General features: G+C 36.6%; 1 protein-coding gene across 1 annotated transcript; it reads left to right on the top strand.

The window, feature by feature from the left end:
* The first annotated feature begins 2,381 nt into the window (after window positions 1–2,381).
* LOC112189545 (B-cell receptor-associated protein 31) lies at window positions 2,382–4,676 on the top strand. The gene is made up of 2 exons (XM_024328889.2): window positions 2,382–2,791; window positions 4,043–4,676. The coding sequence occupies exons 1-2, from the start codon at window positions 2,509–2,511 to the stop codon at window positions 4,432–4,434; spliced, it is 675 nt and encodes a 224-aa protein (XP_024184657.1). The 5' UTR covers window positions 2,382–2,508; the 3' UTR covers window positions 4,435–4,676.
* Window positions 4,677–16,406: the final 11,730 nt, after the last annotated feature.

Genomic DNA, 16,406 nt, shown 5'->3' with positions numbered 1-16,406 from the left:
TTTTTATTTTTGCCCCTAATTTACACTACTTTTCGTAGTTTTGGCCAAACAATAAAAAGGAAGATATTTTCAATTTTTTGTTTTTATTTGTCGTTTTTCCTTTTTAAGTCTTGTTTTATATGCCGAAAAAGGCAAAAATTAGACCTCGCTACAAAAACATGTGCAGAAGACCCTTTCAAAAAACAAAAAAAGGTGCAGACTAAATTCATTTAATGAATGGGTGAAGTAAAGGTAAATAATCTATTAATTGGAGTGTGACAAGTTCTTGGCTATCTTAAACTGAAGTTTAAGTTGAAGGTGATTCAAAACTACTGATTATTTGACGGTCTGATTTTTTTTTTTTTTGTCAGATAAGAGAAGGATTTCTAGTTTTCTACACCTTGGAGAATCAAAACTCTGGTGCATGACATCTTTGAACTAGTTTTCATTTTCTAGTATTTAGCGAGATGCAAATTCCATTACTAATGCAATTAAGTGTTGGCCATATTGCCAGTGTTTTCATGACGGAGACAATCAGACAATCACTTCCACTTTCCGTCCTTGATGCTATAATTTTGATGTTTTATGGGCTAAACTTTAAAATTTTCCGTTCCTACATTCAGGAAAGAAAAAAAATCTTATTATGAAATATACCGGTATTTCATAATGTTTTATGAACTAGTAAATTGTCGATGTTTCAATCAACACAGAGTTCCCATCAAAATTTCAGCACCGTTAACTCAAAATTTCGAATCTTGAGATTGGCCGAAGGTGCTGCTCCAATTACTTGAGGGTAGAGTAGATGCCTAGGGCTAGATGGAGATGCCGGAAAGTAAACAAAAAAATTGGGAATGTGGCCCAGGCAAAGGAAGCCCACAGCAAGAGAACCAGGTGGATACGCAACGAGGTCCAAATCTTTCCCAAACGGGCTGAAACTAGATCCACCAGCCCAACTTCCAAACATTGTTGTATTAGGCTCCAATTGTTGAAGCTAAATTATGGAAGTGAGAAGAAAGCACCCCACTGTTAACAATCTTACTTAATTTATGACTTGCTAACAACAATTGAAGCAGTGACTTAGTATTTTCGTTGACTTGTAGTTATTGACTTGTTGTTCTTGTTTGTGTTTTGGACCTTATGATATGTTTATCATCATTATTGAGTTAATTCTTAGAATTTGTTTGAGATCTTTTCTATAATTGACAACAATGATTTACCGTTTCTATGTTTTTTTTAAAATTTATAGCATTTGCATTTCGGTAATCGAATTTTAAAATGTTTTCTAAATAATAATTTTTTTTTATCAAATAAACAACTCAAATGTTACAACTAGTTTTTTTTTAAGTCAAACTTACAACCTCCCACTTACAAATGAGAGACTATGTCACTAGACTAAATGGTACTGGGCTAAATAGTAACTTTTTAATTTTTTTTTTTTGAGAATGTTTTTAAGTATGTGTTTGAATAAACACTTGAAAAAATACATTCCAAAACTTTAGAGCAACTCCAACAGGTTCTCTATATTTTGATTTTTTTCTATTTTAGGAAAAAATAAGTCTCTTTTGCTCCAACAGCTTTTCTATAACTATCTTCATTTTAGGGAAAGTGAGGAAAGAGAAAATTAAATTCTCTAAATTTACAACAATCTCTAAATTTTTTTTAAAGAATTATGGAGATTTTAAGAATTGTTGTAAAATAGGGAATCTGTTGGAGTTGGAGAAGAAAAATAGACTAAGCTTTGCCTTTTGCTTCCCTATAATACATAAATTATAGATAAACTATTGGAGTTGCTCTTACTGATTCTATTGAAATTGCTTGTGTATAAGTTTTAGCTGAAAATGAGTGTAAGAAGTTCTATTAAAAGCAGGGTTTTTTTTTTTTTATAAACATTTCACCACATTTTCAAAAAAAAAAAAAATCTTAAATGGCTAAGCACATTGTAGTGTCACACGGTCACTGTGCTTCTTCAAATCTCGCTAAAGGGTAATTTTACAACTCAAATTTGCATCAAATCTTACTAAAAACGATTATGACTTGAGAAAATAATATTTTTATATAACCAAATCAACAATGATCTAAAATCGATTGAAAAAATCGATAAATATCAGTATTCAAAAATTAGTTTTAAAGATACTATGGATACCGCTTAGATATCATAGGTAACATCAAATATGAACATTTCAAAATCAAAATTGAATCAAAAGCCACTTGAAATTTATATAAAACAAAATCCCACACCCATAAAAAGTTAAAAACAATTCCAAACTAAACCCGTGGGGCCCTAGTGAATTATTAATAAATGATGACTCCTCCTCCTTAATTACAAGCCAACCACTCACGCGCAAGTCACGTGCCTAACACCGAACGAGACCCAAAAGGCACTCACCTACACCAGACTCAGAGACCCAAAGCAATTGCAATCCACCCTTCTCACTCTCTCTCTTCTTCTTCTTCTTCTTCTTCTTCTGCTTCCTGCTTCTGCTTCTGCTTCTGCTCTCAGATCTAGGTTATAGGCCGCGGAGACCAAAGATGATGCAGCTACTGTACACGGTGATCTTCAGCCAAATGGCGCTGATTCTGACGCTGCTGTTCAAGACGCCTCTGAGGAAGCTAGTGATTCTGGGCCTGGACAAGCTCAAGCGGGGCAAAGGCCCAATCGTGGTCAAAACTGTGGGCGGTACTGTGGCCGCTGTGCTCTTCGCCAACGTCTACAATCTCAATGAGATCAAGAACCGAACCAACGAGTCCGGCATGCTCAACCCTACCGACGAGGTCCTCATGTCCATGAAAATGCTCGAGATTTCTCTCATGGGTAAAGCCTCTCAGATTAGCTTTCGAGTTTTATATTCGGAGTTATCTTAATTGAATTGGGTTTGAGCTTAAATGTGGAATTGGAATTCATTTGTTCAGGTTGAGAATGATAAATTGGTGGTTAGAGTAATTTAATTTATGGTAGTCTGTGCTAATTTATATGGTAAGAGTCTAAGTATTTGGTTGTTGAGAATTAAGATGAAAGGAACAGTGAAAAAGAAAGTGAAATTTTTGGGGTTACTTCCATATCAGTTGAGCACATGAGCATGTGGAATTACAAATTGCTCTGTTGTCGTTCTGTTTTGATATTTGATATGTTACGAGTTTATTTTGTTGGATTCTGTTTGTGCTGTTGGTTGTTTTTAGATACCAAAAGAGTGATAACTTATACAGGTTCATATGTATGGAGCGTTACTGAACTGATGGACTGTGGTGTCCTTGCTCGATCTATTGAATTTATTTTAGGTTCAATTGTCCCAATCAGTTAGCTGGTGACTGATTTTAATACCTTAGCTATGCTAAACTCGTGTCTCTTGAACTGGTTAAGTGGTTACTAGAGGACCTGGTTGGGCAGGTTGTGGATGAGTCAATCGGTTGGGCAGTTTGAGTTCATATGTCATGACATTGGAAGAAATGGCGTGATTTAACATAGGGAGAGTTTATATCTAGCATGAGAAGTGTATAGATATCTCTCCTGTCTTGCCTTTTGTTTTTCACTCCCATCAGCATGAAACATATTACCTTAAACCAACCAAGTTGGTTTAGGTCTCTAACAGAAAAATTAATTGGCTGCTAGTCAATATCTGAATTTTCATAATATCTTTGAACCTGCTCAAAATTTCCTTACTTGTTGAGTGCTGATGTTAGACAAAACATGCTCCCGGTTATGTTATTGGAGATACCATGCTCCTGATATTTTCTTTTTTGTACATTGAGTTTATTTTACTCGATATTTTGTTATATTTCTATTGGTGTCAATATCGTTGATATTTCCGATAACACCTCTGTGTTTCACCCTTAATATTACTTTGCCTATATTTAGTTATTCACTACCTTGATTTTAGTTTTTGCAAAAGTTCTCTCCCCCCTTTTGGCTAGGCAAGATCTTTGACCATCAGGGGCTGGGGCCCCAGATATATTTCTGCTGTTATATGGAGTTCATTTTAGTGTGTAAATTGATGGGAATATCTCACAAATTGTGTTTAGTTTATTTGGTCAATTTTTCTAGTAACTTCAATACGGTGGAATGCAGGGTTTTTTCTGTTCCTTTCACTGATGATTGATAGATTGCACCATTACATAAGAGAACTTCGATTTCTGAGGAAGGCCATGGAGGCTGCAAAGAAACAAAACCAAACTACTCAAGAGGAGAAAAATGAGGGCCACAAGACCTTGGTACAAGAGAATGACACATTGAGGGCAAAAGTTAAGAATCTGGAATCTGAATATGAGACCAAAGAAAAGAAGGCAAAGGTAGCAGCAGCTGAGGTAGAGGCCCTAAGGAAGCAATCTGAGGGACTCCTCCTGGAATATGATCGCTTGCTGGCAGAGAACCAAAATCTTCGGGACCAGTTGAAATCAATTGATCAGAGCATATCACACTCTGATGACAAAAAAAGACGTAAGACGGTGGTTAAACTGTAATTGTCAAACATCTTTTGTCAAAATCTACCTCTATGAGGGTACTGTAGATCTGGATTGAGGCAGAAAGGAAACTGAGCGCACTTACCCAATAGGGACTAATATGGATATATAATGGGTTGCCAATGGTAGTCAAATGATGCAACAATGTAGTTAATTTTCAGTTTTATCGGATAAAGATTCCTCGGAGTAGTAGTTATACTTCTGCATAATCAACTGTCCTTGCCAGAGTCATATTCTATCAACACTAATTTTGTTTCTTCTTTTGTTTTTTCTTTTTATTCTTTAGGTCCTATCTGGTAGCTACAAGTTCATTAGTTTAAGCTACAAGTTGGCTATATTATGATATTGTAGGGAGTCATGGTAACAACGGGGTACTGGCCATAGACTTTTAGTTCTTGAACAACTCGATTGTTTGTCATATATGGAAATGCGTGATGACTAACAGGTTCTATTCCGTAGATAGAAACCATATCCCTTGACCGCAACTAACAGAGCAACAAATTTTATCTTCCTGGTCTACTTATCAATGGCGTTATCCTTCCTGCCAAAACTGCTGGTAGTATATTTGGCTCTAGCCGTGAGTACGACAGGTTCAGGCCGAATCAATACTGAGTTTAAGGAAACCCAACTAGCCATGTACTTAGAGGACGTCTTTGCTGGTCCGAATGCCATTCCTATTGCAGGTATTGGCGGAATGCTTTGGTGTTCATTCAATTTGCAACACTTTTCACCACGAACAACCATACAACGATGGGTCCAGAGCCATACAACAGTTGGCCATCATCAAGGCTTGTCCATGACTTCCTATCTTAATGAAAGTAATGCCTTTGTCTTATTTTCATTTGTGTTCACGAACCAGGAGTACAATGAAGCACTATTGAGATACAAGGAATTGGTAAACACACGAGCAAACATAGAGGGGTTGCTATGTCTGAAACGTATTTCCGAGCAGTCCAGTTGGTTGTTCAGTTAAAAGAACCAAAGTAAATTTACACAAAGCATGGGGAAGCATGGGGAGAAAAAGAGAGGAGACCGAGATCAAGGCGAGAAAAGGAGGAGACGAAAAAAGAGAGAGGAGAACAGGGGAAGAAGAATGAAGAGGAATTTGGGATTTGGATCCGCTCTGATCGAAATTCCAGGATATGCGTTAGGGATAAGTTCCGGAGCTTCCAAGAGACAGGTGCAATTTTTACATTGAAGCTGCTTAGATCCCATCAAACCTCATTTTCAATCTTTACATGTCACTGATTTTGGGGTTAGGTCATGCAGGTGTTGTTGAGATTGTTATTCATTTTGAAGCTTATAATTTTCAAGAAGGATGAGCGCAGTATCGAAACAAATTGACTGAGGTATATACTTTCAATAGTTTTCCTTAATCTGTTTCAGTTGTTTCTGAATTCTAACTCACTCAATTTAATGCCTTTTATGTTATGCTTTTGGTTATGATTTGTGTAGTTTGTTTTTTTAGTTTCTTCTAATCGATTGGAATTTAATTTGTGTAGGTGAAAGTTTTGGTTGTGCTTTTCCTTTGTTAATTGTGTATAAGGAAAAGAGAACTGTAGAGAGAATTAGGAGAATAGTTGTAACTTTTATTGATAATAAGAGCCTCTATATATAGATGATACATGTACATAATCTTTGAATACAAGGCATCCTATTCTAATTAGAACTAGGAATCTAGAACATTCTCTTCTATTACAACTATAGAAAGCAATCCTAGTTTGGTAAGGCACACACAAATCGAATATCCTTCAACACTCCCCCTTGTGCCGTCCAAACGTGATGTCATCGTGACACCATGACGCTTCAAATGTTGCCTTGTTAAAAACCTTACTCGAGTAATAAAAACCCTGTGGGACAAAAACAAGCTCGAGGACGAGAAAAAGAGTACAACACACCCTTCACTCTTCGAGATCAAACATGTAGATATCATGTCTCCCCCTGATGTCGACATTTCCCCATGATTGCTGCAATCATGAGAGTTCTGATAACTTTCTCAATCCGATACTATTTACATGTTTCTCGAAAGTGGATTTAGGTAACGGCTTAGTAAATAAGTCTGCTACATTATCCTCTAATCGAATTTGAGTCACTTCGATATTTATAAGTGTATGTTATTGCTGATAATAAAAGAACTTAAGCGATATATGCTTGGTGTTGTTGACTTTGATGAAATCTAACTTCATTTGTTACCTTATATATGCATGTAGGTTCATCTATATTTGGTAGACTTCAAACCACAAATTCCTCAAATATGTCTAATTACAAACCTTAGCCATATGCATTCACGCACGGCCTTATGTAGAGCAATAATCTCTGCATGATTTGAGGAAGTAGCGACAAATGTCTACTTTGTAGATCTCCAAGATATTGCGGTGCTTCCCATGGTAAAGACATAACCTGCTTGGGAGCGACATTTGTGAGGGTCAGAGAGATACCTTGCATCAGCAAAACCCATCAAAACATCACCATCATTTTGACGGAGGGGAGGAGGGTGACGTCGACCACTCTTGGTGGTGCCAGCGCTGGCCATCTCGCCAGTCACGGCTGTGGGGACGGCGACATTATGCCTAATGGGGTCTGATCCCATTCTTCTGTCATTCCTTTTTTCTTTGTAGGGATAAAACAAACTCATATCTATCATACTCTTTTAGTATCAAAAGATTGTCTTTACACCATTTTAATGGCATTGCATTGGCGCAGGGCTACATCTAGCGAATAAGTTCATAACAAATGAGGTGTCCAGTCTTGTATTCTGTTAAGTACAATAATGCGCCTATTGCACTTAGGTAAGACACTTCTGCCAATTAACACGTTTTCGTCATCATCCCTGGGACGAAACGTATCCCTCTTAAGGGCAAGACTACGGACGGCCATGCGAGTGCATCTTGACTTTATCAAAATTCCAAAACATTCATTGACACGGTATACAAGTTCTAAATCTAGACAAAACCGTGTTCTCCTAAGGTTCTTCATCTCAAACTCGATTTCAGGTGTTTAGCGGTTTCCCTTAACTCTCAAAGGTTCAAATTATATTCATCAACATAAACCGCGACAATTGCAAATCTGGAACTTATCATGGAAATGCGTGGGCATAGTTCATCATATCCCTTCTCAATTAAGTAGTCACTTTAGTGAGCATTTCATCCTCATTGCAAACGTGCTCCGTGGTCTAGAGCCACTTGATTTGGATAAATGAAGTCCGTAAGAACCTTCATTATATTCCGTATCTAGATCCCCATAAAGATACGTAGTGACCACATTCATAAGCTACATGATCAGTTATTTGGAAACTACCAAACTGACAAGGTCGTGGAGTTGATGCGCCCAAAGCAAGCGCATAATTTAACCCTGAAATATCGTTAGTAGTATAAGCAAATAGGGATCGTTCTATTCCGGGGATTGAGGGTACACCTGTCATTGTTAAACAATTAAACAAAAGTATTATTTACAAAAATAAAATAAAGAATATATATATACAATTGTATAAACAAATAAAGAATTAAAATAATAAAGTATTATTTACAAAAATAAAATAAAGAATAAATATATACAAGAAAACACAAATAAGGGGGGGGATTAGGATTCTTAAAATTAAAATTAAAATAAATAAAATAAAGAAAATGTAAAAACATATATACAAGGGTGGATCGCAAGGAACAAAGATCAAAACCACATCCATATGTAAGAAATCCAATTACAATTCCTATAGTTGATTTTAAATGTCATGAGAGAGGAGTTGATCATGTGAAACATTCGAAAGCAAATGATTTCCCATATTTTACTTTTCAATGCTAATTAACCTAAGCGAAAGCACCTAGATTAATCCTATCAAACATGCAATCAAGCCCTAGAAAGCTAGTCAATCATGACATGTTCAACGCATTAGACATAGAGAAAGGCTATCAACTCAAGTGTACAACTTAGTATGGAAAAGTCCACCTAATTGCAATCCTCTTTAATTAAATTCGGTCTTTGCACAAAACCTTTACTACTTTGATTCAAGTTTACACAAAACGAAAAGTCGATTTCATGTTCTTAAACCTAGCACCAATTATATCAAAACCCTAAGTGTTTGCAACCACATAAGATTAAAATACAAAAGTTTTCTATCATGCAAATTTAATTAAACAAACCCACATAAGCAACATAAAAATCAACATATAGAAATCACAACTTTATCTCAAAACATATAAACGGGCTTTAAACTTTGCCCTTAACATTATTTGTTAACTAGAAACAAGTTCATATGAATTCAAATAAGGAAAACAAAAGATCATTACAAGGAAAAAGAATGAATTACACCGTGAGGGGAGATGGAGATGGAGAGCTTGAATGTTGGAATCTTGAATCTTGGAAGCAAGTCTTCAAGGTGGACGATGGAGGCTATGTCCTCACGGCTTCTTCTTCTTCTCTTTACTTGAAAATGCAAAACTAAGAACTAGAGAATGGAAAAGGAAAGTGGAAAGGAAATGGAGAGACAAAGAAGATGGAATGGATGAAGGAATATATGTAGGAAATGGTGACTAAGGAAAATGGAGAGGAAATGGTGAGACAAGGAGATGAAATGGATGAAGGAATGTATTTTAGAATGAGAGGAGAATGTGTTTATATAGGGAAGAAAAAGAAGAGTGAAATGATGAGTGGAAGAAAAATAATGAAAGTGGAGTATGAAAGTGATTTGTAGAATATGGAAAAGAAAGAGAAATGATGAAATGAAAGCAAAGCATGAAGGTGCAGCAACATGGAAGTGATGATGATCTATTAAAGAGATTGTAGAAAAAATATATCCAAGGAAAAAGAGAAAAGCATCTAGCTTTCTTCATGTGGGTGGGAAACATGAATATGTGGTGTTGAGCTGTTTTCAGGTCAGTTTCTTCCCCTTTATTCCTTCAATTATTTCTCCAACAAGACTTCATTATATGCCTTTGACTTCTTCATATGAAATGTTCCACTATGAGTGTAGATCATCCTGACAAATTTTCAGAGCTTCAATCCATGTGGTTGGGCCGGAAATGCTGCTGGACCTCTTACAGGTCCAGTTTTTCGGTTTTGCTTCTGTAGAAAATTGGGCTGATTGTTTGAAGGCCTTCCACTCATATTTTTCTCTGGCACTCTTCATAAGAAATGATCATTTGGGTGTCTAGAATGGATCTGGAATGTTTCAGCTCATTTGAAGTTCATTTGGTCAGGCGGCCGCTCCTTCTTCCTTGCTTGGCTCTGATTCTCCTAGCCGGAGTAAGAAAATATTCAAGGTTGACTTTTTAGTGCATTTTCATTCTTCTCCATCTTTTCTAGGTAATTATGGACCTAACGCTCATTTCACCTTCATTTACTCCAATGTACCTAAAAATAGAAATTGAATTAAAATCGATTCAGTTAAGGAATTAACTAAGCAAAATGTGAGGAATTAACTATTAAAATATCACATTAAAATGCGCCTATCAAATTCCCCCACACTTAGCTTTTGCTAGTCCCTTAGCAAAACAAAACAAAAAAAATCCAAAACAGAACAAAGACTTGACAAAAAGCAAGTAAATGACTCTATTGCTCCTAACTGTTGTCTCAGAGACTCCAAACTCATGGCTTTCACGTTAAACACTTAATCAAAATCACAAAGATAATTCCATGGTTAATAAACCTGTGACATTCATATGACTAAGCAAGATATGGAGAACTTAAGTTATACAGTGAATGATAGCATGTTTCGAACAAGTCCAATCCAAACTCACAGGGCATACTCTCGATTTTTCTCTCAGAAATGGCTATGCTTAAAAGCTTCACACTCAAGTATATGCAAGAGAACAAATTGTAAGGCAACAAACAGCTTGCATATTTCATCAATAAACACATTTTGTGAAGAATTTTTAAAGACCTCATGAAATGACTAAGTGCACAAATGGACCTAAACCATAAGCTCGACTGCGTAACTGACTCCACTAACCAAAGATTGCCCATCTCAAGGATCAAGTTAGCACTTAAAACAGGTTGTAATGGGGCTAAGCTAGGGTTTTCGAAATGAAGATTAAGGATACAAAAAATCCTAAGGACCTAGCAGAGCATATAAGGACCACCTTATGTCATCATTTTTGTAGACCAAATATCATTGTTTTGGGCCAAACCTTCACTCTAACCAACATGGGAATGGACAAAGGCGTAATTTTCAACCTTGAGCCTTCTACAAATTTGCAAGTCCAAAACCACACTTCAACATTTTCCCAAGAGTTTTCTTTTCAATTTTTCTTCTCTTTTGCCTCTTTTCTTTCTTTCTTTCTTTTTTTTTTTTTTTTCAAGGCAAAATTTTTTTTTTTCTTGGATTTTTCCCACCCCATACTTGTCTTTCATCGTCACCCCTACATACTATGTCATGCTCTACTAAGTCCTTAAGGCAAGGGTAGAGATATCCTGTACTAAGCTCATGGTAGGGTAGTGAGGGTGATGAAACAAAGGTTTTCAACGTAGGCTCAAAGGGGTTCATTCTAAGGAGTCCCACGACGGGCACAATTGGGGACACATGCTTGTTTGGCTATGGTGGTTACCCTAATGCCTTCTATTCTATCCAGGATCAGTGCATATTATGGCATACAAGTTTTGACAGTCACAACAGCCGAGTTCTAGTACTCTCTAGTCCATTAAAATCTATGGCACGTGATCATTGGATTTTCAAAAGAATGATGAGGTTTTGCAAATACAGCCATGAAATTTTGAATTTATCAGTAAGCACTCCAAAAGAAAGTATTTTAGCTCAACAGCTCACTTGGGTCAAATGAATCAGACTTAATCCTATCATGCTTAATGAACCAAGTTACAATCCTATCTCAAATCTTCATACAAGCATCACAATGTCGATTAACCACAGAATTCAATTAAGTCCTATTTTGATTGTGAAAACCTTCAGCCATGAATTCGGAGACATGCTCATCCTACACATTAGGAGCATCCTAAGACTCAAACACACAAAAACACTCTAAAACCAACATTTTTTTTTTTTTTACAATTTAATTTAATTTCAACACTTAGGTACGGGAACAGGGAGTCTCGATGTGCAATGGGACTGAAACAGCTACCCTTTTTCAAGACTATGTTTAATCCAATATACCTTAGTGTATCACAACATCAATTAAAAACACAATAAAAACACAATCCAACAACAACTATTTTTCATTTTTTTTTTTACTAACTACTAAAAACACAATAAAGCAATAATCATTCCCCCATACTTAATTCATGCATTGTCCTCAATGTATAAACAAATATAAATCATGCAAAGCATAAATCAAGCATAGAAGAGAAAGTTAACACAACGAAACCTAAAACAACCTAAAATTCATGAAAATAAAATAGAAGGAAGAGTTCAAGAAAGCAAATCTGCGTTTGATGTCTCCTCCACAGATACGGTTGAAATGGGTTGCCTCCCATGCAGCGCTTAATGTTTAAAGTCTTTCAGCCTAGACTTGTACCTCCATTTACTCCTTTGGAGGAGCGGTATGCGGGCGAGTGGCAGCCCTCTTGCTGGTTTCAGCCTTCGGAGGCGGGTCCTCATGTTGTGATGCAGTAGCGTCCTTGCGAGGAAACCCAGGAGGATAACTCTGCAAGTTATTGACTTCCTGAGCAAGCTTGTTTATTGCAGTGTGACAGCGGATCAAAGAGCAGTTCATCTCAGAAATGTAATCGATCATGCAATTGACTCTCCAATCTATCACCATAATACCATCGCGGAGAGAGGAACGCAAATCATCAATGGAATCCGACAAACTTTCCAGGGTGGCCATAGGCCGAGGAGCACGAGCAGCTGGTGAGGTAGAAGACTCTCCGGGATGCAGTCTGGGAGAGCGACGAGGCAGAGGAGGGGGACTGCGGGTACGCTCACGGATAGGACGATGGTCCCATGGACGAGTAAGTCCAGCTCTAGTGGCCGCTTGACGACCTTCTTCTTCCAAAGAGAGAACATGGCGTTGATTGACGCCCCTGCGAGGGGTAACCTTGGTTCGAGCCATGAGGAAGTAGAAGGAATTTGAAACTGCACGCTTAGACAAACCTTAGTAAAATCTGGAGGAGACAAAAAAGGATGTATATGTAAAGCACAAAATAGGGTAGAAATCTCAACAGGCACACGGTTTTAACAAAGCTTCTCCGGGAAGGAGAAGAGTTATGACAGTTCACGGCCCAAGAAACTCCCCCACGTGTAAATATTCCTTTCTTTTCCTGGATTTATGGCATGCTTTCGGCTATAGCTCCTCGAGATTCGTTTGATTCCCCCACGCGTCCTTCTTTTCCTTGATTCACGGCAATTAAACCTGCTTTCAGCTGTAGCTTGTCTGTCACAGCTCCTCGAGATTCGTTTGGTTCCCCCACGTGTCTTCCACGCGGCAACAACTTTTCCGTGTTTGCGGGTGACTTTAATCCAACGCGTAGATTTAATCTCAGAGGTCGTCCATCCAACGGTGGAGATCTGCTCACTCGTTCTATAATTAGGTGCATTCTGAGGGAGCGACTATTCACTCCAAAAGAAAATTCTTCCGAGTTCCATCCTTTCTCTCTCAACCCTTCAGCCTTTCTTTCGAAACTCCAATCCTTTCTTCATCAACATGGAACCACGAACTCTGCAACTAATGGAGTTACAAACCCAGCAACAAATGGAATTACAAGCCCAGCAACCAACCGAGGAGGGAGGAAGCATCCAAGCAGCCGGGAGTAGTAACCGGTGGGCTCCCACACCGCCTCAACTAAGAATCCTCAAGGGCCTTTACTATGATAAGGGTTTTAAGTACCCAACTCCAGAGCAGATTCAAGAGATCTGCCTTCATCTGAAACAGTATGGGCAGATCGAGGACAAGAACGTCTTCTTTTGGTTCCAGAACCTCAAGGCTCGTGAGAGGCAGAAGTTGAAGGAATTTCGGAACGTTCCGGTTGGTGGATCTCTCGATCTCAATTTTGGTTCCACTGGTTCTACTAGTAATGATAGATCCACTGACAGATCCATTGATCTAAACTTTGGGTCACGTGTCGGCTATGGTGCTGATGGATCGATCATGGAACAACGAGGAGAATATCACCAGGAGATTGAAACCCTTCCACTATTCCCCATGCATGGTGAGGACATCTTGGGCAACATGAAGACTACTTCTGAGGGAGGTGGCGGTTATGGCGGTGGCTCTCACATTTCCCTTGAGCTCAGTCTCAACTCCTACAGAGATGCAGACATGGCTTAGTATTATTATTATTATTATTTTTTTTTTTTTTAATTTTTTTTTTTTTTTTTGTAAATAGCTGAATTTAATAAGACTGAATGAATTTTTTTTGTAAATAGCTGAATTTAATAAGACTGAATGAATGCAAATTTTTTATTTTATTTTTTTTTATTTTTTTTTTATATAAAGGACTCAAAAATAAAAGACAAATATATATATAGGACTCAAAATGAAAGACAAAAATATAAATCTCTTCCCCCACACTTAAATATTGCATTATCCTCAATGTAATCAATTAAAAGCATGCAATGTAATAAGTAAGCATAGATAGAAGACATTTACGAAAACAAATCCTAAAATAAAAACTAAAGAGAAAAATTGAAAAATAAAAAGAAATAGGGAAAGAGAAAGCAAATCTGATTTGCATGGGTTGCCTCCCAAGTAGCGCTTGTATTTTACGTCTTGCAGCCAGACGGTACCTACATTAAATAAAGTTAGTAACTATAATTAACAAAGAAATACAAAATAAAAACAAGTATAACTATTAATTACAAACTACAAGTATAATTAACAAGTATATTGTACATAAGACACAAGTTAAGTATACAAGTGAGTATAAAACGTGAAAAGTATTTTTACAAGTTTTAAAGTGTGAAACAACAAAATAATTTACACATATAGAGTATTCACAAGTATTTCTTTTATTATAAACATTATTGATATCGAATCAAATTTATAAGCGGTAAATCAAGTGGACGTGCGGCCCAAGTATAGTCGCCTAGACACAAACTCCCTTTCAAATCGTTTGGGCAACCTTACTGAAATGGCCAGGTGGGAGAGGACGAACACGAGAGGAAAAATCCATTTTGGCATGAGCTACTCCCACATAGTGGTTTAGGCCCATTTGCAAGCACTTCTGGATTCAAAAACCCGTCATGAACGTTGTCCCATTCCTAGACACCATTCCACATAGGCTATACTTACTAAGATGAAAAAGTTCATAAGTGTGAAAACAGTTCAACAAGTGTTAATAAAGGCCGCCCTCAACCTTAAGGGACCTGAGCTAGGTACCAATAAGGGGTTTAGGCCAATATTAACAAAAGAGACTTCACCTATTCCTCTCAATTTACAATTAAAATTCGCGTTCAATAATATAAATAATAATTTAAACTAAGTTTTAAACAATTTATATACAATAAATATATACAATAAATGACACAATTTAACAAGTGATTTTTCAATCCCCGGCAACGGCGCCAAAAATTGATGCCCTAAAAGCAAGCGCACAATTTAACCCTGAAAATATCGTTAGTAGTATAAGCAAATAGGGATCGTTCTATTCCGGGGATTGAGGGTACACGTGTAATTGTGAAACAAATAAAGAAAAGTATTATTTACAAAAATAAAATAAAGAATATATATATACAATTGTATAAACAAATAAAGAATTAAAATAATAAAGTATTATTTACAAAAATAAAATAAAGAATAAATATATACAAGAAAACACAAATAAGGGGGGGGATTAGGATTCTTAAAATTAAAATTAAAATAAATAAAATAAAGAAAATGTAAAAACATATATACAAGGGTGGATCGCAAGGAACAAAGATCAAAACCACATCCATATGTAAGAAATCCAATTACAATTCCTATAGTTGATTTTAAATGTCATGAGAGAGGAGTTGATCATGTGAAACAATATTCGAAAGCAAATGATTTCCCATATTTTACTTTTCAATGCTAATTAACCTAAGCGAAAGCACCTAGATTAATCCTATCAAACATGCAATCAAGCCCTAGAAAGCTAGTCAATCATGACATGTTCAACGCATTAGACATAGAGAAAGGCTATCAACTCAAGTGTACAACTTAGTATGGAAAAGTCCACCTAATTGCAATCCTCTTTAATTAAATTCGGTCTTTGCACAAAACCTTTACTACTTTGATTCAAGTTTACACAAAACGAAAAGTCGATTTCATGTTCTTAAACCTAGCACCAATTATATCAAAACCCTAAGTGTTTGCAACCACATAAGATTAAAATACAAAAGTTTTCTATCATGCAAATTTAATTAAACAAACCCACATAAGCAACATAAAAATCAACATATAGAAATCACAACTTTATCTCAAAACATATAAACGGGCTTTAAACTTTGCCCTTAACATTATTTGTTAACTAGAAACAAGTTCATATGAATTCAAATAAGGAAAACAAAAGATCATTACAAGGAAAAAGAATGAATTACACCGTGAGGGGAGATGGAGATGGAGAGCTTGAATGTTGGAATCTTGAATCTTGGAAGCAAGTCTTCAAGGTGGACGATGGAGGCTATGTCCTCACGGCTTCTTCTTCTTCTCTTTACTTGAAAATGCAAAACTAAGAACTAGAGAATGGAAAAGGAAAGTGGAAAGGAAATGGAGAGACAAAGAAGATGGAATGGATGAAGGAATATATGTAGGAAATGGTGACTAAGGAAAATGGAGAGGAAATGGTGAGACAAGGAGATGAAATGGATGAAGGAATGTATTTTAGAATGAGAGGAGAATGTGTTTATATAGGGAAGAAAAAGAAGAGTGAAATGATGAGTGGAAGAAAAATAATGAAAGTGGAGTATGAAAGTGATTTGTAGAATATGGAAAAGAAAGAGAAATGATGAAATGAAAGCAAAGCATGAAGGTGCAGCAACATGGAAGTGATGATGATCTATTAAAGAGATTGTAGAAAAAATATATCCAAGGAAAAAGAGAAAAGCATCTAGCTTTCTTCATGTGGGT

Source organism: Rosa chinensis, chromosome 2 (genome assembly GCF_002994745.2).
Source record: "Rosa chinensis cultivar Old Blush chromosome 2, RchiOBHm-V2, whole genome shotgun sequence".
NCBI classification, from domain to species: Eukaryota; Viridiplantae; Streptophyta; class Magnoliopsida; order Rosales; family Rosaceae; genus Rosa; species Rosa chinensis.
The sequence above is the reverse complement of the archived record's forward strand: the minus strand, read 5'-3'. Positions and strand labels throughout refer to the sequence as shown.

Excerpts from the sequence above, each read along its gene's own strand:
- LOC112189545 (XM_024328889.2), top strand. The coding sequence starts at position 2,509 with ATGATGCAGCTACTGTACACGGTGATCTTCAGCCAAATGGCGCTGATT. Across the intron at positions 2,792-4,042 it reads GCTCGAGATTTCTCTCATGG|GGTTTTTTCTGTTCCTTTCA; the intron begins GTAAAGCCTCTC and ends GGTGGAATGCAG.